The 21828-nt window shown below is 39.1% G+C and overlaps 1 protein-coding gene across 1 annotated transcript in view; it reads right to left on the reverse strand.

The window, feature by feature from the left end:
• Positions 1 to 21828, reverse strand: part of PCNXL2 (pecanex-like 2 (Drosophila)) — a 345612-nt gene that overhangs the window by 204997 nt on the left and 118787 nt on the right. The window contains exons 16-17 of the mRNA XM_011997321.1: positions 4525 to 4634; positions 3255 to 3351 (exon numbers count right to left, since the gene is read on the reverse strand). Of these exons, the coding sequence (XP_011852711.1) occupies positions 3255 to 3351; positions 4525 to 4634 (207 nt within the window). The remainder of the gene's footprint in view (positions 1 to 3254; positions 3352 to 4524; positions 4635 to 21828) is intronic.

Here is a 21828-nt window from a genome sequence, read left to right on the forward strand (position 1 = left end):
TATTATATGTAATATATAATTTATGTTTTATATATATAAAGTAGAGAGCAAACTATTAATATTATTGAATATTGTTTTAGAAGTTCTGGCTAGTGTAAGGCTGCAAAGAGAAAAAAATGAAAAATTTATATATAAATTTTTGGATTTATGGTAAATAAACTTATGGTAAATCCATGCAGGTTTAACTAAGAAATATACTAGCTCTTCATATACTGAACATTTTAAACTCACTGTGCCATTTTATATAGTACTTCACACTCCAACTCTCAAAGGAAGCTTAAGAACCCCTGGTCCAACATTCCACATCTAGCAGCATGGGACCAGAAAAATCTAGATATTATAACCAATGATTTGGGAAAAAACTGTTTGAATTTTACACATAAGAATTAAATAGGCTTTTTTTTTGCTTCTAGGAACTGAAGAAAATTGATACAGTGAAAGGAACAAATCTAAGCATAGTAAAAAGGGTGTTGACAATGACGAAGATGTGAAAGTTAAAAGCTTAGAGTCTGTGCTAATAAGACATATAGAGAAAGACTAACCAGGCAAACCACTAGTAGAAAGTTATATCTTTATTAAGTAATGAATTTTGGTGATAAACTTTGTGTGCATAACTTATCTTGCTCATATGCAAATGTATAGGCCCATTGGTATATCTCTGTTTCTAGATCAATGTTTCTTGAAGTACAACCTGTGGATTGCCTAAACAGAATCATCTGGGTGAATATTCCTGTTAAAATGAAGATCCTCAGACCCTTTCACAGGCCAGATGAATCAGAATGTTGGGGGAGGGCTACAAAACTGAAATCTAATGAGGCTCCTTGAGGGGTTCTCATACAAACTAAAATTTAAGAAAAGAGAGCGAGACAGAGAAAATAAAAGGTGGAGAGAGATACAGAGAAAGAAAATCAGAGACAATGAGGAGGGGGATTTTACTCTTGTACGGTGTCACAGAAGGCATTATATATCAAACTCTAAAAGCTGAATGTGATATTCCCATTAAAATATTATAATTAGGCCAGAGACGTTTCAGAGAAATGAACACAAACATCTTATTAAATCACCTAACAAGTTATTGCTCCACACTGTACAAAGCATTTCAAAGGAGATGAAAACCAAGGTAGGCAACACCTAGCCCATCACATCTAATTATACCAATGAAATACTATCAACCTCTGCTGGGCAAATTTCTGGTCAAATTTCTTTGTAATTCCTACATTATTTTTAACTGCAATAAATCAGAAAGTAGAAATGCACCTTCATTAGTCATGAAATCAAAGAAGACTGAAGGGCATAGTTTTTCTCAGATATCCATGGGGAGAGTTTTGGGTAGACTCTGGACCACCCTATGGCTTTTACAGAAAATGCTGTAGGAATGTCAGTTTGACCTTCTCCCTGTAAGTCTCCTGGTATAAATATTAGAGGTCAGGTTGTGGATGCTAGGATTATGTCAAACACTTCTCTTTTTTTTAAGCTGCTATCTCATCAGGCCCAGCTGCTTTGACTTTTAACCTGCTTTTAAATGTATCTCTGCTCCTAAAATTCATGAACTATGCCCTTACTCATATTAAGTGATTTGTCCTTTTATTCCCTTGTGGTGGAAAAAAAAAAAAAAAAGCCTTAATACATTAGCTTGAATTGTGACCACACTCAAAGGCACAAAAGCTGAGTATGAATTTTTTTAAAGGCTATCCTGTTGGCTGTGAGTCCCATACATTGTCTTGAAATGGCAGGCTGCAATTAAATTCAACTAAATTCCATGAACTCTACTGAGCACCCACTGTAACAACAGGCACTGGCTCTGTGGATATCAAGACAAATGAGACACAGTCCTGGCTGGATCAACAGACTATTCCCTTTTCCTTTTATCTGTCATTCCTAAGAAAACCAGGAAAAGTGTGAGTCAAGGACATTAGATGGTTCCAAGCTCAATACTCAGATGTATGAGAGCTTACACAATTAATGAGCATTGCTTTTCAAAGTATGAATGTTTGTAAGTTGATACCAAAGAAATTATATCTGCTAAAAGAATTTTTGAAGCTGTCCAGAGCCCTTTTCCTGGTGAACAAGGAAATGGCATCATTATTTTATAGCTGTAGGATTCTCTTGTTCCTTCCTTCCTCTCCTTCTTCCTTTTCTTCTCCTGTGCTCAACCCAGTGTGGTTACCCCCTTCTCTGTGACCCAGCCGTAAGTCTAAAGCTCAAGGGCCCCAAGCAATGGCTGTGCAGACATCAACTTTGAAAGAGTGCTCTGAACTAAGCATGGTGCTTAGGGGAGATGTGGACAACAGCTGTGTGTGGACCACATCAGGAGGGCAGGTTGGCTAAACGTTTATCGACAAGCTTTCATTTGTGCAGAGCCCACCTGCTATTTGGTGCCAGCAATATGCAAAACTGACTGAATGTGATCCATGTGACTATCCTGACAAACTGCAGCCACCTGAGGGCCACCTAAGCGCCCGCACCATGTGTGCACAACAGCCGCCATCAAGATGCTCTAAAGGGCTTGTAAAAAAAAAGGTTCCTCTTCAAAGACTTTTCTCCCCATTTAATTAGGAATAAATAGTAACTTCTCTTAGAAGCAAAATGTATTCAAAGACCTGTGCTAACATTCTTAAATATCTGCTAGCCGTGATAAAGAAATCAATGTACTTTATGTTCTTAGCTCCCACAGTTTAGCCTAAATATTTGCCCTGGAGGCTTATACTGGTCCAAGCAAGCATTAGGTTATAGCCTGTTCCTCTTCCGTATTTGAAGGTGTTTTTACCTTTCTCAGCATTCCACAAATTACTACCTCCTTCCCTTGTTCTCCTCTGCCTTTGCCTCTTTTAAAAAGTTCTAAGTTGCCAGCCAGTCGGGACAAATACAGAATGTGAGGTCCCGTTCCAGCCAATGGAAACCGGACACAGCAGTAGGGTGGACACTTTGGGTTATAAATGATCCTGTCTCCTTTGTTTGGTGTACTCTCGTGGCAAAACTGCTGGCGAGTGTACCCTTTCTGCAGAAACTATAAAAATGGCCTTGCTGAGTAAATTACATTTATGTTCAAGTGCTATTTCTTTATGGCACCGGAGAACAAGCATTTCAAACTGGGCTGCACCTGGCAGGCAGCTCAACAGCCCAGTGTGCCAGTTACCAAGCGAGGTGTCTCTTTCTGTCCTAGGCCTTCTCCTGTCCACCTGCCTAGAGCTCCACTGATCTCTGCGGAAAGGTGAGGCCCTCCTATACTACATTACACAATGCAAATGTCTCACCACTGAATCTTTCATCTTCTTGGGGAGAGGGTCAGCAGCTGACTCTTCCAGATTTTGATGTAAAAATTTAGGCAACAGTCTGCATTGGATGAAGGACCTGAAAGTGGAAAAACACATGGGTTTTACTTTATCAAAGATGTTCCTGGGACAGTGTTTTTGGTAAATAACTTCACCTTAGATCTCACACCCACACATGACAAAAACAAGTGCTCTCTTCATTTAAAAATTTATAATAAAAAGAGGGACATGTTCAAGTGATCATAAAGATAGTGTTTTGATTTGTAAATTTCATCCTAATGAGAGCAGTCAAGTACCTTAGCAGTATCATTGCCCTCTGCTGTCAGCAGTGGGACACAGGGAAGGTCCTCCATCTCTGCCAGCCCACTAGGCCTTCATCTTCACAATTAGCAGCAGAAAGTGAACATTGCACTAATACAATTGACACTAAAAATTGTGTGAACCATGTTTAACTTTTCTTTCCCCCATTTTTCATGCCTTTCATACTGCTGAACCTAATAGCCTAAAATTATGGTGTCTATGGTCCTTAAAGAGTTATGGTTATCTTAAGTTAAAATCTTTCATAAATTTAAACAAATTACATAAGATGCTACTGCCAATATCTGAAACACACTGTGGCATCACATGAAAGATTTCCAGTGCCAGAGTACACATTACCAAAGACTTAAAGATAATGATTAAAGGGAAGATTGTAATGTATACTTTCACATTACTAAGGATTACATTAAATACATGTTAACACTTTGGTGCAAATCTCACTTTAAATCCAGAGGGCGTTGGTCAGATTGAGAATAACAACAACAAAACAATAATATCAAACAAAATCTTTCCTTTCAGAGGTGCTGGTTTAGTCTCCCCAGGGTAACTGCCTAGACTAAAGGTAGGGATGCAGCTTCATGGATCTAGAGAGGGTATTGTTGAGGTGGTAGCTTCTCATCCAACTCACCCAAGGGAAAGTCACAACAGGGCTTGGGTGTTATTGGCCTTCTGTTCCTGCCACTGTGCATTTTACTCCAAAATCAAAAGAGCAAAGCTAAAATGTTTGCTAGATGTTCACTTTTAATTGTTATTAGTTTCTGGCTAGTCCTGTATTTCTCCTCCCCTCCTCTAGTGAGTGATCAGCTAGTTTAATAATGAGAATCAAGTCACAATGGGCAGTGAATTGCTGTCTCCCCACCTCAGTCACAGCACAAAGCTGCAGGAACCATGCCCCCAGCTCAGTGATGAGAGAGCGCAGGCGTAGACCACTCACATGAGTACAGATGGGTCACTGCTCTGCCGGCTCAGATGGTAGGAAAGGGCGACCAAGAGGCCACAGAAGGCTGAAAACAGGGCTGGGATGTGCTGCGTGCTCCACGGTTCCTAAAGAAAATATGTCAGTTAGCCAAGTCCCTCCACGGCTGCATGGATAGCAGGATCTCTATCAAACATTTAGAAACATCCTCAAGTTCCAGCTGGATGGACGAATTATTCCTGTGACCATTTCTGCCTGTGAGCATATAAGCATCTGGTGGGCACACAAAAAAACTCACCTATTGGTTTATAAACATTGAGTTTGATAAGGGACTTTTTGACTAATAGTACATACTTATATGAATAAAACTGAATCTTTCCTGAAATTAAGCTTATAATTTTTTATAGAATGTCATATGAAACATGTGTCACTCCTCTGAATTCAATATAATTAATAACAATTATAATAATTGCATTTCTCAGTGTTTATGAATTGATGGTCTAAATGGCATAAGAAGTGTAAAAATGACATAAGAGATTACATAGACTAATGAACTGAAAACTTGATAAAGATTGTAGAAAGTAGAAAAGTTCCTCTTTAAAGCTCATCTTGGTTTAAAAATAAAATAATACACACTAGGAAAAATAGCTTCTTACTCTAAAGCCTCCTATCAACTATCAGTTTTTACACTTTAGCCCAGTTAGTTGCTTTGGCTTACTCAGGCATGTCTGGACAGGCCCAGGCAAGTCTTAGCTCATAGCTTATGCCGCTTCCCTGTTTGGAAATGTTATTGCTTCCTTAAACCTTAAGTGAGCAACTTCCTCTTCTTCTTTGTTCTCCCTTGCACTTACCTATTTAGGAAAGTGTTAAGCTATTAGCAAATAGGGTATCAGTTTAAGACTGTGAGGTTCAACTCCAGCCAATGGATGCTGGACACAGCAGTAAGGACGACCCAAATGCGTAAGGGATAAATATGTCTGCTTTTCCTTTGTTCAAGTGTGCTCTTGCCATTGTTCCATCTGTGTGGGGCACCCTTTCTGCAGAAAGCAAAAATGGCCTTGCTGAGATAATTAAATTTATGTTTGAGTGCTATTTCTTTGTGGCACCAGGGAACAAGCATTTCTAACAAAGATTAAAGACAGTCACCTGAGGAAAGAGCAAAGTTATTTGAAATGAAAGACACAGGCTCTTCAGGTTTAATTTGATAGAAGCATAGATGTCAGTTATCAACACATTGTACTCAGCCTGGCAGAGCAGAACATGGGAAATACATGTTACCACCCCAAGCAGTGTGGTGGCCTGGGACTCCGGCTCTCCATCCACACACACCTGCTGCTCCCACCAACACAAACATGTCTCTCACACACCAAGAAGAAAACATCTACATATTTAACCTTCTCAGTCACCATCAGTGGAATCACTGATGCCTTCCGAAAGCTGAATTTAGTCAAGAACTTAAATACTTTTCTCTCAAGATTTTTTTTTAAGGATGGGTTAATTGTGCTTACAATGAAATCTACAAATGAATGAGTCAAGTGTGCTTAGCAGTTATCCTCTGTAACTGCTAAAATAGGCTGGAAAAGCAAATGATACAGTGGATAGAGCAAGTGATTTTATTTTTGCATGCTTCATTTTCCTAGAAATTAAAATGTATTTATTTTATCTTCCCCATTGTGGAAGTCTAAACACCCTAAAGCAGTACCTGGAAAGCAAATTGCAGGGAGCTGACTCTCGCTGAGGGTGCTGAGCTGCATGGCTACAAAGTCAGGAAGTAAGACTCACTGCCTCCAGACGCACTCCCCACACAGCTCCCCACACCGGGACGCCCTGCATGCCTTTCAGATCAGCTTCCCAGAGGGTCGGGTGCAGTGCCTTTTCCAGCGCCCTAAGGTACCATGTCTGCATTCATTATTTCCCACCAGTGTTGCTGAAAAGCTCAAACCCAGTGATGAGGTATTCTGCATGGACCTCTTCTTTCCTTGGAGTTTCATCAGCAACGCCTTCCCTTCCAGTGTCCAAGGGACGGGTGTACTTCCTCCTTCCTGAGCCCAACCCTCCTCTCACACTAGGATGTCTTACTCTCTTTTCATTGGTCCCCTCTGCCCTACCTATAAAAATGCTTAAGTTGTTGACATCTTTTTTTTTTTTTTTTTTTGAGACGGAGTCACTCTCTATCACCCAGGCTAGAGTGCAGTCATGCAATCTCGGCTGACTGCAACCTCTACCTGCCGGGTTCAAGCACCTCAGCTTCCCTAGTAGCTGGGATTACAGGCGCACACCACCACACCCAGCTAATTTTTTATTATAGTAAAGACGGGGTTTCACCATGTCAGTCGGGCTGGTCTCGAACTCCTGACCTCAGGTGTTCTGCCTGCCTCTGCCTCGCAAAGTGTTGGGATTACAGGTGTGAGCCACCACACCCAGCCAGTTGCTGACATCTTTAACAAATAAAAAAAGTCCTTCTTCCCCTTGATCCAGTTGGCCTTGAAAGCTACTGTACTCTCTTAGTCTGATTGGGCTGATATAACAAAATGTCACAGACTAGGTGGCTTATAAACCACAGAAATGTACTTCTCACAGTTCTGGGGGCTGAAAGCCCAAGTTGCAGGAAGGAGAAGGTTTGTTGTCTGGGGAGGCCCTGCTTCCTGATTCCTAGATGATGCCCTTTTGTTGTGTTCTCACATGGTACAAGATACAGGAGAGCACTCTAGGGCCTCTTTTACAAGGACACTAATCTGATTCATGAAGATTCCTCCCTCAATACCTGTAATTACCTCACAAAGCCCTCACCTCCGATACCATTACATTGGGGATTAAGTTTCAACACGAATTTTGAGGGACACATTCAGTCTATGGCATACACTATCCCTCATTTTTCTTTCGGTGCCATCCTAGCTTTTTGAAGGTCTGAGCTCCACATTTCACTCCTAGTCATCAGTGAATGACTCAGTAGTCTCTGTCAAGCTGGGTACCTCCCATGAGTGGAGGTCCTACCATGAGCTGTGTGACCTTGGCTAAATTACTAGACATCTCTGACCACGGAGTTCCTCTTCTTTAACAAGAAAAACAATACCTACTCAATGGTTGTTGTGAGAGTGCGTTTCTGTAACGCAGGTGATTTAAGTTTTTGACATGGGAGGGGTCAATGCACCCCCACTTGATGAAGGACACCTGAGAGCTGTTTCATTCCCACCGTCTTCACAGTCTCCTGATCCTTGTGTGCCATCAATATACCTTTTCAATGCCACTCTAATCTGCCTCTTCTTTCCATTGCATCCTGTCTGGTTAAGGCCTCCACTGTCTTGTTCCAGGACTACCGTTAATGCTTCCTAATGGGGACTCACCCTTCAGTGTCCACACTCAACCCCACCCCACAGATCCCATGCTCTGTCCTTTGTATAGTGACAGAGTGGTTCTCCTCCCCAAAAACCTAATCGGATCATGTCTGTGCCCTTTACTCAGTACCTTTAATGATTCCTCATTACCTACCAAATGAAATCTACTCCACAGGCAGCTGCATAAGCCCACCTTTTCAACATCCTTCCTCATATTTAGGATGTACACAGCAGCAAACCTGAAAGATAAATTGTTCCCTGCCCTCCTGCCTTTGCCCACATGGTTCCATCTGCACAGAGGGCTCTTCTGCCCCGACTCCGTTCCGTTCTGTTCCATTCCATTCCATCCGTTCCATTCCCCTCTACCTGGTGAACTCCTACCCACGCTTCAGTGCCCAGTATAAGAAGTTCCACCTGCTCAGTGCTGCCTCCTCTGACTTTCCAGGCAGAACGGAATCCTCCTCCTCTGTGCATCAAAATCACCTTTAAACATCCCTAGGGTAGCATTTAAGATATCTCCTTTGTTTTTCAGAGGCATAGCTGGGCTCTGACCCTCATCAGAGGGCACCTGCCCACAGGAGTTGTGCATACACATCTGCTAACTCACAAAACTTCAGCATGTTTCACTGAACTAATAATGCAAACACTTTTACTATGTTCTTTGATTATGTTTGGTACGAAGACGACCTGCAATAAGACTTGTTAGCTCAAACTCAAAGGCAGCTGGCAACTTTATCCATGTTAGAAAAGACATTCTGGTGCAACCTGATGGCACAATCCCCTTCAAGATGCTACTGGCATCACCATCCCTGAAGCAGCATCTCATATGTGTGCCTGTCCCCCCGACACCTTAGGCACCTCTCACTCAGTCCCACTGTTTACTTGTCTGCCTTCCCATTAGACACTGGACCCCCCCAACAAAGGGCAGCCTTGCATGTTTCTTTCCCCGGTACCTGGCACAAATGTTAGCACACTGACATATCCTTGTGAGGATGACTACAAGGTTTAGGCTTTCAAAATGACTCACGTGGACAAGAATTTTCAGCAAGAAAAGAAGATGAAGGAATTGAGTAGCTTACACCAAATGTGGATCAGGCAGTGAAACGCTGTGGAAGTGATGTGATTATCAGAGAAAAGGCAATCTACGTGCTTCTCATTATTCCTTCAAACAGTACCCCCAGCAACAGGAAAGTTATTCTGAAACTTGAGTTTTATGCTTTCAAAAGAGTCCACGCATCAAACATTCATTCATTCCTACAATGTGCCGGGTACCCAGAAGCATAACTGTGAACAGGACAGAGAGAGTCTTGGAAAGAAAAGACACATGGGTAACTGCAGTCAAGTATGACAGATGAGGAGACAATGAGTTGCTCACAGAGCACACGACGGGCCACAGAGCAGGAAGCAGAGGTTCACATGAGTCAAGGGAATGGCATTTAAGTGGATCCCTGCACACAAGAAATGCAGAACATGGTCCTTCCGCTGCAGGGGCTTCTGGAAGGGCCAAGCAGGGCGGATAGGGCTGGCTCTTCCATCCTCACATCGACTCCACCCTGCTCTGTCCATCCACCTAGGGCTTCTCTTATTTCATTTCATACTTGACCATTACACAAAACGTGTTCCAAAGGAGAAGAACCTGCTAACTTCTATTTCTTGTCATTGATTCATCTGCAGTAACCAGCGCTGTGTATTTAATTCATGATTTTGTGAAGGTGCAACCTTTTCTCTCACATGTAGCCCATACGTATGCATACCCTGGAAGAAATTCCTATGAGGAATGAGTAACTAAGACCCTATAAATAATTCTCACAACATGGATCAGAGAAAAGGTCAAGGGAACAAGTGTTGGCAGAAGTTGGTTCCAGGCTCACTCATCGTTGAAATGAATTGTTCTGTGGAAGGCACTTAACTTCTGGGTGGTTTAGCTTCCTATTCTGTAAAAAGGGGATGACAACACCTTTCTTAATGAGATTTAAAACAGTCTTAACCCCAGAAAAGTTGAATGTCAGTGTTAGGTTTTTATTAATTGGAAAAGAAAGGGTACCCATGATGGATGTTCTTTGCTGACAATAAATTAAGTCCAGGTTCTAAATATATTTTGATAATTGAGTTTGCCTACTTTTATTCCCTCAATACTCCTTGCCTAAATCTCCTCTCATTTTCTGTCTACTTCAATATTTAATCAAACATTTCCAACAAAAACACCAAGGACAGCTGTTACACTCTTTCTGGTTTCTGTCCTGTATTAGTAGAAATCTGTATTCATTCTTCCATTACATATAATTTCTTTTAAGGATAACCAATAGCTTCGGGGTAAACTGTTGAACAGGAGTAAATGGCAATGTGGCCACAGGGGCAGGAAGAAAGATGTTTATGTCCTTCGACAATAAAAAGCAAAGTGATGCCAGCGGGGCACACTTATTCTTCCAAGAAAAGGGTGAGATAAAGGGTGTTAAGGAGTCCATATTCCAGGTGCCAATTTTCATGTTTTCTTGGCCAACCTCAAACTTCCACACAACTTTTTCTCAGAAAAAAAAACTGACCTTCCCTGAGTTTTGACACATGGTAACAAAGCAAACCACCTGGATCTTCTGAGGGTCTCTCCTGGAAACACCCTCATTCTCCAAGTTAACTGTTCACTTTTTCAACTGATGCAAATGTATACATATATAAATACACACACACACACACACACACACACCCCTTAGATTGGAGGTTGATTTCTCAAGGAAACAAGGACAAGAGAGATTACTTGAGTATCAACATCACGGGTTATCCCTTCATGTGCAGAGTTATCCCTTCATGTGCCATTTTTCGAAACCCACCATCTTCAAGAAAGATTACTTTAGAGTTGGAAGGAACCTCATAACTGAGATGGTCTCACTTCAAGTTATTGATCAAGCAAGGAGACAGGAAGAAAGAGACTTGCCCAAGGTGGTAAGACCAGTACCAGCCTCCACAGCTCTGAATTCAGTGCTCCATGTACCCTACCACCTTAAATGTGTATATAGCTAACTGTAAAAAATATGTAGCCATCCTACCACTTTTCATTAAAAAAAAAAAGGTTAGGATGTTTTAATAATCACTGTAACTTACAAGTTCCCAGCATTACAGGCTGTTTGATCCATTTATGCATCCATCCACACAACAGAGTTTGGAAATCTATTGAGCTACCTGCCTATTTCAGTGCTTGTTGAAACACACGTAGAGCAATGACTCAGAGGAGGAAGGGATCAGTTGTATAAAGACTTAAAATTTACAAACGTATATCTAAAGATATAAAGATTTTGGAAAGAGATAAAGTTTTAAATGGTCTATTGCCTACAGATAATGAAGCATTTATCATGTGACAGTTTGCTTCAAAATTAACATCTCTAATTGCTCTGAGACGCATCTCATGGGTCTCAAAATTGGGAATGATAAGGACTGATGAGTGCTGGTTTCGTAAAACTCCCACAGGGTTTGAAATACTTTTATGAGGTAGTAATAAAACTGTCTAACAGTCCTACATTTCTGTGGCAGATGTCACATGCATTTGGGAATTATCTGATGAGAATGCATAGGGCAGTTCGGCTTTGTACAAAAGCACACTCTGAACACAGTCTGAATTCTAGCATTTTTTTCCTTAGAAATTTTAGACACCTCTTATGTTGGAATTTATGGGACAGACTAACTGAGGGTTTGGTTATAAAGTGAGTATCAACAGGCCAAATTCTCACTTTGCTATGCCTTTCATATCAGGCTTAAATACTTTCTTTTTAAAGAAACTGATTTTTTTATCGCATTAAACATAAGGGCATTTTTGAGATTGAGGATTTTATACATCCTAAAATAAGAACGAGATTGTACCATTTTGACTCTGTATAAGTCCTATTTCTAGGTCTATTTTTGACATGAATCTCATCTTTAAGTAAAAGGAGCGCTGGGCCCATAAAGTTCCCGAAATTTAGTAGCAAAAGATGTGTCACCCAGTCCTTGAACTGTGCTCTCTCTTCTTACTTCACACATGGCCTGCGGAGTGTCATGTGGCCAGCACGTGTGAGTGTGCAATGGACACCTTCTAGGCTCTAGTATCCCCCAACCCCTAGAGTGTCCCCCTGTAGCAGCTCTTCTCCATATTCCTCGTGGACCTTGAGCACCCCGGGAGGGGCTCCCCCGTGCCTTGCACTGACTCTAAATTATAGGTCAATATGTGTCCCATAAATAAATGAACAATTATGTGAACACATATGGCAAGTCAGACTTCACTATCTGCTACGAGTAGATTCTTCTTATTTCATACTGTTTTTTCACTTTGGTGAAACACATGGTATGTTTATGAATCAAGACAGTATTTCACTTTTAGAGATAGGTACTGAAGAAAAATGAGATTGTCACCCGGCAAGACAGAATAACGGGTCCCATGTATCCAAGTCCATCTATATCTACATGGCTAAATATATAGAGATGCACACACACACACACACACACACACACACACAGAAATATGTGTACTTCAGGGAAAACATTAACATTTACTTTCCTTCTCATTGCCCTTTTGCAAGGTATCTGTAATTATTCAATCCAAGATTTTTTATAGCATACCTTTTATGTGACACACTAATAGGACATAAAAAGAAACATATATAAACCACAGTCTGAGACTTCAAGGAGCAATGAAAAGTGTGCACAAGCAAGAAGAACCACCGCAACAGCCCCCATGCATTCAGCAGTGAAAACCTGACTTGCTGCTTAACATTCACGACCACATGTGGTTTTTAAAACACTCTGAAGGTAAAAGTAGTGCCCATTTTACACATGAGGAAACAGAGGCTTTTACTTTACTAGTTATTGTGGTACGTATCTGTATTTTTCACATAGAATTGATTACATACAAGGATTGGATGAACATCAATAGGACAATGTTGTCCTCTGGATTCTGGAAGAGAGAAGATAAACTTTGGCTGGTGTCACTGAAACAAGTTTTGTCTTCCATCACTACTAGGGTCACGACAGCTCAAACTCTGGGCCTAGAATGCTGTTTTCCACCTACCCTCTCCTCTCTGTATCCCTCACTCACCAACAGGCACTACATTTCCTGGATTTGACCCTGGCATGCTCTCGGGGATTACTACCAAAACCCCCAAGTCCAAATTTTACTTCACTCAACAATTGCAGTTCTATTCTGAGCCATCAATATTCTTCCTAATTTTTCCCCAAATCAGTGTCAGCTGACACCGTCAAGTTTGAGGGTCATAATAAGCCAGCAGTAACTGGCTTTGAGGGTCATTTCTACTTTTTCGCTGACCAGGAGGAACGGAAGCATGGCAGAAAGCACGAGCTGGCTGGCTGAGATCCGTCTCCCCTTCATCCTCAGCGGTAGATACTTCCTTGCAATTTGTTCAGACAGCCAAAAGACTTATTACTCCCGGTCTCTTGCAGCTAGAAATGATACAATTCTAGCCATAAAATAAAATGTGAAGTCTGATATAAGTAAAAGTGAGTTAAAACTTAGGTTTTACTTTCAAATTTACTACTATTAGCATTATTAGCACTGTGGTTACAGTCATCATAACCACCAACTATTTATGCTAATAATAGTTATCATTGGTATTAGCTTTCTATTGCCATGTAACAAATTACCACAAACTTAGCAGTTTAAAATAACACAAATGTATGATACAGTTTCCTAGGTCAGGTGCTTGAGCAGAGTGTGGCTGGGTCCTCTGCCCAGGGTCTTCCAGACTGAAATGTCAGTGTTGGCTGGACCTCTGATCTTATCTCACACTCAGGGTCCTCTTCCACACTCATTGGTGGTGGGCAGAGCTCAGTTCCCTCTGGCTGTCGCATTGCAGTCCCCGTTTCCTGGATGGTTGTCTACTGGGACCTGTTCTAGCTCCTAGAGGCTGCCCCCAGGTCTTTGCCATGTTGCTACCTCCATGAGCAGTTAATAATCTGGCTGTTTACTTCTTACAGGCCAGTAAGGGAGGGTCTCTACTGCTTTTTCTGTCCCTGCCCTCTGGAGTCCCTTTTAAAGGCTCTTCTGATTAGGTCAGACCCATTTTTTTGAGACAGAGTCTTGCTGTGTCGCCCAGGCTGGAGTGCAGTGGTGCGATCTTGGCTCACTGCAACTTCTCCGCCTCCCGGGTTCAAGTGATTCTCCTGCCTCAGCCTCCCAAGTAGCTGGGATTACAGGTGCATGACACCACGCCCAGCTAATTTTTGTGTTTTTAGTAGAGACGGGGTTTCACTACGTTGGTCAGGCTGGTCTCGAACTCCTGACCTCATGATCCACCCGCCTCAGCCTCCCAAAGTGCTGGGATTACAGGCATGAGCAACTGTGCCTGGCAATCACCCTTTTAAGTTAAATTTTAATTTAAGTTAAAGTTACATGATTAGGGACCATAACTACATCTGTAAAATCTCAAGTTTGCCAGATAATGTAACCTAATCACAGGACCGACATCCCATCCCCTTCACAGGTCCTGCCCACACTCAAGGGGAGGAAATTGTACAAGGCATGTATGCCAGGGGATAGGAGTCTTGGGGCCATCTTAGAATTCAGCCTCCCACACCACTTAACTGGAACCTTTAGCCAGGCACTTTATAGACATTGATTTGATTTGCTTGTTACAACATCCACATGCAGTAGGTACTACTAATCCATTTTACAATGGAAAAAACAATGTGAATTAGCCATGTACCCTTAGGCAAATGAGTATTGTGTGTTTCAGGTTCACCAGTGGAAAATACGAATGTTAATATCTTCCTTATTGATTACATAGAGATATAGTAAGGGGTAAATGAGAAGACGCTTGGGAAATTATTTTGTAGATTAAAGAACCGTTGATCTGCAACGATCTTATATGCTGTGAATTGTTCTTTCAACTAGACAAACATATTTACACTTCAAGTGTGGTAGTGAGGATGCCACAAAAGGAAGACTGAAAAGATATAGATCTGGGATCTGGGGTGTGTGATGCGGAGTAAATTACTTAAATCTCTCTTTGGCTGTTCATTTTCTCATTTTAAATAATCAAATGAAGGAACTGGACTAGGAGGCATCTCAGGTCCACTTCAGCATTAAATAATATCTAGAACTGTGAGTCTGTTTTACATTTACAATTAGATTTTAAATCCTGAGTGTCTGTAAAGTAGCACGATGTTAGGCTGTAATCCTGTAGGACCCAGAAGAAATATGGGAAAAACTCTCCCGCAAGCAGTTGTTAAGGATACGTGGGAAACATTAAATTATAATAATGTGCTTCCACCTCTGGATCCCCTTGCCATCAATAAAAAAGAATCTCTTTGTAAAGGATAATAAAAAATAGAAATCATAGTTTATCCAGACACAGAAACCCCAGTTAATTAACTACTGAACTATTTCTCCAAGGAGCAAATATTCTGGTTGTTTCTGTATATCACTGTTGAATACTATTTAAGTCAATGAGGGAGTCCATTTATATGTTACTTGGTACCATCTTGGACAAGTCAAAGAGAATATGAAATTAAAAGAGGAATCAAATTATCTTTCCCTAATTAATATTCCAGAGGACAAAATTAACTCATGATCTCTGAATCTGCTTCTACCAAGTGATAATAATAAAAATTAAGGAAATAAACATATCTAGCATGACCCATATGGAAAACTATATCTCTAGCAAGGCAGCTGACATGCTGAAATGGTTCACAAGGATCCATCAATCCATCACGACACACTAGAGATGAAAGGGAAAAAAAAATCAATTCCAGCAATGCAAAGAGTAAGCATAAAAGGTATAAACAAAAGCATCATTAAACAAGAAGTAGAATCACAGCTTTGGGTAAGTGGGAGTTAGATTGAAGATGGGTGAGCTTTTCTTGTTTCCTGAGGACCCTCTTGACAATTTGCTAACCACATTCATTCAATTCACAGCATTTAATAGGTGCTGCATCTTAAAGCAGAGAGTCAGTCTGAGACCATTAGAAAACTCAGGACTTACAAATGAGAAGGGAGAAATTCAAATTGCTCTATTTTTACCAAAAGGTGTTTCAAAACATGGTTAGAACATTAAGGTTTTTCTTTTTTTTATTACAACAGACTATACTATTTATTGCAAGTGATCTTTGTTCTATGCTGAGCAAGGGAAGTCAATACCTCCCTGAGATGAAATAAACCTTCCCAAAGTACCCCAGTCTCAACTGGTACAAAGCCTGTTTCAACACCTAAGTAAACCCCAGAGTCCTTGAAGTATTTCTTTCCATCACAGAGTTAACAACGTGCTTTTAAAATGGGATCTGTTTACTCTGATTCGACAATTACTTACACCTATAACAAGCCATAAACTGAATAGAAAACAGAAATAAAAGTCTCAGCCCAGGATAGAGAATAGAGTTTATCTCTTGGGCTGGCTCTGATCAGTTGGCACTGGCTGACTGTAATATTTCCTGGGCAGCCCGAGGTACCACAGACCTCAGCTAGAAAAAAATGCTGTGATCAATTAGCAATGTCGGATATGAAAATGGAGCCACATTTGGGGAGGTAAGGGAATAACTGTATCTGTCCAGTAACTAGGTAAAAACCCAAGATACTCTATTTTTTGAATACCAGATTCTTCAGTAGTTTCTAAAACCCTTTAAGAATTTTGCAAGAAAAAGTTGTGTAACAATCTATGAATGCACATTACTTTTGAGAGTATCTGAACTGATGATAATTGTGGGTGTTCAGCATTTGTCAAATGCATGTTAAGTTCCTGAGGAGAAAGGACTGTATTTTCCTCCTCCCGTATCTCTACAGTACCCGGCAGAGCCATTGCTGAACAATAAATATGTGTTGACTATCACAGAATACGAACTTTTCAGCTTCTGCATCAGTTACAGAGAGCTTGCATGTTTCCACTTCCATCAATCAAGTATAATGATATTTACATCAGATGCTGTTTGCTATTCAGGGTTGCCAAGAAGGGTAAAGTGTGGTGGGGTCCCAGTCCAAATGGTATCAAGAACACCAGGAACTAGATAGATCTCCCTCTTCCTAGAGCTCATTAAGTGTCCAATAAAATATTCAAAAAGAGAAAAGCCTGAACCCACACTGGGAACCAGAGCAAGTTACTTGTGTACAAGTCATAGACCCTGAGGAATTTATGCCAGACCTTGTATTACAGATGGGTCTAGAATGAAAGAAGATTGTAAGGTCTGACTCCAACTCCTCTCTCCATTTGAAAGGCGGCAGTGTACTGAGGAAGTAAATAGGAAAAGACCTCTGCTAACATTACCTAAATGAGAGGCAGAAGGGCTGGCAGTGAGTATAGACCAAGGGGTTAACAGACATTTTATCACTTGGCCTTGCACGTCTGTGGATGGGCAGTCTGCAGCAACTCCTGCTGTCGCAGAGGTGGCAGGATTTATTCAATCAGGTCATGGATGTAGAAGTTAGGGCCAGGAGAGTAAAACAGAGATAACTACTTTCCCAGGCATTTCATTCATATCTATTGCCTGTGATGAGCTTCCTGATATAACTACCCAAAACTCCATCAATAAGACATTTTCCCTGGGAAAATCGTCTCTGAACTAGCAGTGTATTACTGAAACATGCTTTGTTTCATTTTCCTCTCTTCCTGTGTTTCAGATATGAGGTACTTCTGAAAAGATCTAGCCAAGGAGTCTTACAATTCCCTAACAGAAACCAGTTCAATTCTTTCCTGACTATAAGACAGAAGTCATGAAGTCTAACATCAACGTGGGCAGCCAAGTGACATGTGGGTCAGGCCTAAAAGAATATAGGACACGATCAGACCCATGAGCTTGTGGTAGCTGTGAGTTACTATTCAGTGTCAGCAGGTTGTTACCAAATGGGAAGTTCAGCCCAGTGTTGCCAGATCTTCACATTGTTTAAGAGAAGTAGGAGAATCATATTTTTACACTGACTGTCCTAATATTAAATGTTGGCTGGAAAAAAAATTTAAACATTCTACAGGCCGAACACAAAACAGGTCTGTGAACTAACAAAGACGATACTAGGTGACCAAAGACACACTCTCACTGCGAAATGAGAAAAAAACACATGACAGAAAGCATTCTGAAAATGAGATAATCTCTTTAAAGGGACCACTTACAGAAGCTTTCTAAAGCATATTTACATCAAAAAGAAAAAATGTTTGGAAAATATGATTTCAAGTCTCAACTTTAAAGCTAAGCAACCAATTATGAAGGTCGAATAATATGAATGCCAAATTTCAAACTGCAATTTAGTAGACCAAATAGCAAACAATGCAGAAAATAAAATTTATCACTGTAAAATTAGGATAACAATAGTACTTGTCTCACAGTTATGCTATGTGAAGTAAATGATATAAAATATATATAATAGTGCAAAAAAATTTCTGGAGATCTGCTGTACAACATTATGTCTATAGATAACAATACTGAATTGCACACAAAAAGTTAAAAGGATAGATTTCATGTTAAGAGTTCTTACTGTAACAATAAATACATTTTAATCTGTATTTATTATTTATACTTATATATTATATATAATTATATATTATTTTAACACGTTTCAATAATATATAACATTTATGTTATTCGTTACTATAATTTATCAAACTATTTTAAATGATAATTTATATTTTATAAATCATATTTTATAACTAGTATATACATAAACTAGTATAATTCCTAGTACGCAATAACTTCTCAATAAATATTTGTTAGTTTCATCATTCTTGAAATGAGAAACTCCAGAACTGTACCAGAACTCAAAGGAAAAATATAAGGAGAGGAAAATGATGAAAAAGAAATGAGAGACACACTAAAAACAGCCAAAAGTTAAAGTCTGTGAAAAATTAAATCATACTATGTGAACAGAATCGACAATGTCATTAATCAAAACATAAGAGGGAAATTTTTCCTCTAGATAGAGTCTTCAATGTGAAAAGTGAAAATGGGCATGGTGCTCCAGAAAACTTAAGAAAGAGAACCACGCTTAATCATAGTCCACTAACTTCTTTTAAATTTCAGACTATAGGAAAGAATTCTACAAACATTCAAGAAAGAAATTTTAGTCCTATTGTTTTTCTCTTCAAAACTAAACACTGACAAGTGATGCCTCCAATTCAGATGTAGAAATCCACAGTGTCCTGCTCACAGCCTGACAACAAGAAAAAGCCAGATAATTTACAAAAATCTCAACTTTAAAATGACTGTGATTAATATGTTAAAGAATCTAGTGACAGAGATGGACATCATTCATGCGCAGATGGGTAATTTCAAAAGAAAAATGGAAACTATCTACAGACATCAAATAGAAATGTTGGTTCTTTGGTGAGTTTATCATCGGACTAGACACAGCAGGAGAAAGAACTGGTGAACTTCAAGATAGGTCAGTAAAATTATTAAAACTAAAACGCAAAGAAGGAAAAAAGTAGAAAAAAGACTATAGCATGCAAATGATGTGGGGCAATATTAAATGATCTAACATGTATGTAATTGAAGACCCAAGAAGAAAAGAAAAATAGAATAAGGCAGAAGACATATTTGAAATGAGAATGGCTAGAGATTTTCCAAAACAAATCACAAATCAAAACAGTTCAGAGAATCCTAAGTAAAATAAAAAATAAACGCCATACACTTAGTAACAGCATTGCCAAATGGCTGAAAACAAAGACAAAGAGAAAATCTTAAAGGCAGTCAGAGAAAAAAGAAACATTACTAACAGAGAAACAAATATTGGAATAACAGCAGAATTTTTTTATCAGAAATTATACAAGACAAAAGAAAATAGAACATGTTGAAAGTACTAGAGGAAAAAAGTTTTTAAGTAGAATTCTGTAACAGTGAAGATATTCTTCAAAAGTGAAGGCAAAATGAGATATGTTTCAGACAAAGGCTGAAAGTTTTATTAGTAGCAGACATGCACCATGAGATTTCTTAAAGAAAGTTCTTCAGACAGAAGAAATATGATGGCAAGCAGAAAGATGAATCTACACAAAGAAATGTACATTGCAGAAATTATTTTTTTAATAATGTAAATGAAACATAATTTTAAAGATTTTTAAATCTTTATGAGATAACTGACTGCTTAATGAGAGTATAAAAGAACACATATTCCATCTAAGAGATCAACAAAACCAAATATTACTATATAAAAAAGTTCAGTAAGAACATGAGCTACTTTATATGAGCTCTTTTAGAATATAAAAGGAAACACTTTCCAATTCATTTTATCAAGCCATTACACAATATCAAAACAAGACAAAGCATTACAAGAAAAGAAAAATTAGGCCAGGGCTGGTGGCTCATGCCTGTAATCCCAGCACTTTGGGAGGCCGAGGCGGGTGGATCACGAGGTCAGGAGATTGAAATCATCCTGGTTAACATGGTGACACCCCATCTCTACTAAAAAATACAAAAAATTAGCCAGGTGTGGTGATGGGGCACCTGTAATCCCAGCTACTCGGAAGGCTGAGGCAGAAGAATGGCATGCACCCAGGAGGCAGAGCTTGCAGTGAGCCAAGATCACGCCACTGCACTCCAGCCTGGGTGACAGAGTGAGATTCCATCTCAAAAAAAAAAAAAAAAGAAAAAGAAAAAAATAAAAATTAGAGAACTAGAAACTTCATAGACATCAAATTTCTCAACAAAATATTGGTAAATAAACTTGAGCAACAGATTTAAAAAGACAATATGGCATGACCAAATGGGTCCCATCCTTTAAATGGAATGTTGGTTCTACACTGAACAGTCAATTTATGTAATCCTTCCTGTTAATCACTTTCAAAAAAATCAATATTCTCTTCTCAATAGAAGAAAAAAACAGTGACAAAATTTAACATCATTTATGATGACAACTCTCAGCAAATTAGAAATCTAAGGGAAATGACTCAGCCCAATAAAGGGCATCTGGAAAATTTCCATAGCTAACTTCATACTTAATGGTGAAAGACTTTTCCCCTAAACTTGGGAGCAAGGCAAAGATGTCTAATTTCAGCACTTTTAGTCAACATTGCTGTGGAGGTCCTAGCCACCACAATAAAGCAAGAAAAAAAAATCAAAGGCATACAGGCTGTAAAGGAAAACAAAACTGTGTTTATTGACAGACATGACAATCTATGGTAGACAATCTCAAAGAAATTACTAAAAAGCTACCAGAATTAATATGTCTGCTAAGCAAGCTTGCAAGATACAAGCTGAAATATTACAAAATAAATTGTATTTAGTATTACTTAAAAATTGAAAATTTAAATTATAAAACACAATGCCATTTAAAATAACATATAATGCACAAAAAGGTGCAATAGTTGTAGGTTGAAAGGTACAAAATATTCTTGACCTGAGAGGAAGTAACAAAGACAAAGATTGTGGTATATGAAACAATATACTATGTCCATGGATCAAAAAGTTACTGTTAAGATGTCAGTTCTCCCCAAATTGATCTACAAATCCATCATAACCCCAATGAAAATGTTTGCAAATTTTGGTAGGAATTGACAAACATAGTCTAAAACTTACTTTTAAAGAAATATGACCTTTAATAGCAAAAACAATTTTGAAAAAGAAGAATAAAGTTGGGAGACACATCATCTGATTTCAAAGCATATTATATAGCTACAGTAATCAAAATTGTGTAATACTAACATAAAGAAAGGCATACAGAACAATGAAATGATTAATTTTTGGTTCCAGAGTTTCCATGGTAATTCAATGGAGAAAGGGTACTAGTAAATCTCAACCTTCACTTCATATCATACACAAAAATCATCTCAAAAGAGATTTCAAATCTAAATATAAGAGCTACAACTATAAAACTTCTAGTACAAAAATATTTATGACTTAGTGTTAGGTAAATGTTTTCTAGGTAAGATATAAAAAAATATAAACCATAAAATAAATATTAGATAAATTGGACTTCATTGTAACTAAAAACTTCTGCTTTTCAAAATATGCTGTTAAAAAAATGAGAAGACAAGCCACAGCCTGAAAAAAAAATGTGTGCAGCATATATATGATAAAGGACTTGTATCTAGATTAT

The sequence above is a fragment of the Mandrillus leucophaeus genome, unplaced genomic scaffold (genome assembly GCF_000951045.1).
Source record: "Mandrillus leucophaeus isolate KB7577 unplaced genomic scaffold, Mleu.le_1.0 Scaffold537, whole genome shotgun sequence".
Classification (NCBI taxonomy): Eukaryota; Metazoa; Chordata; class Mammalia; order Primates; family Cercopithecidae; genus Mandrillus; species Mandrillus leucophaeus.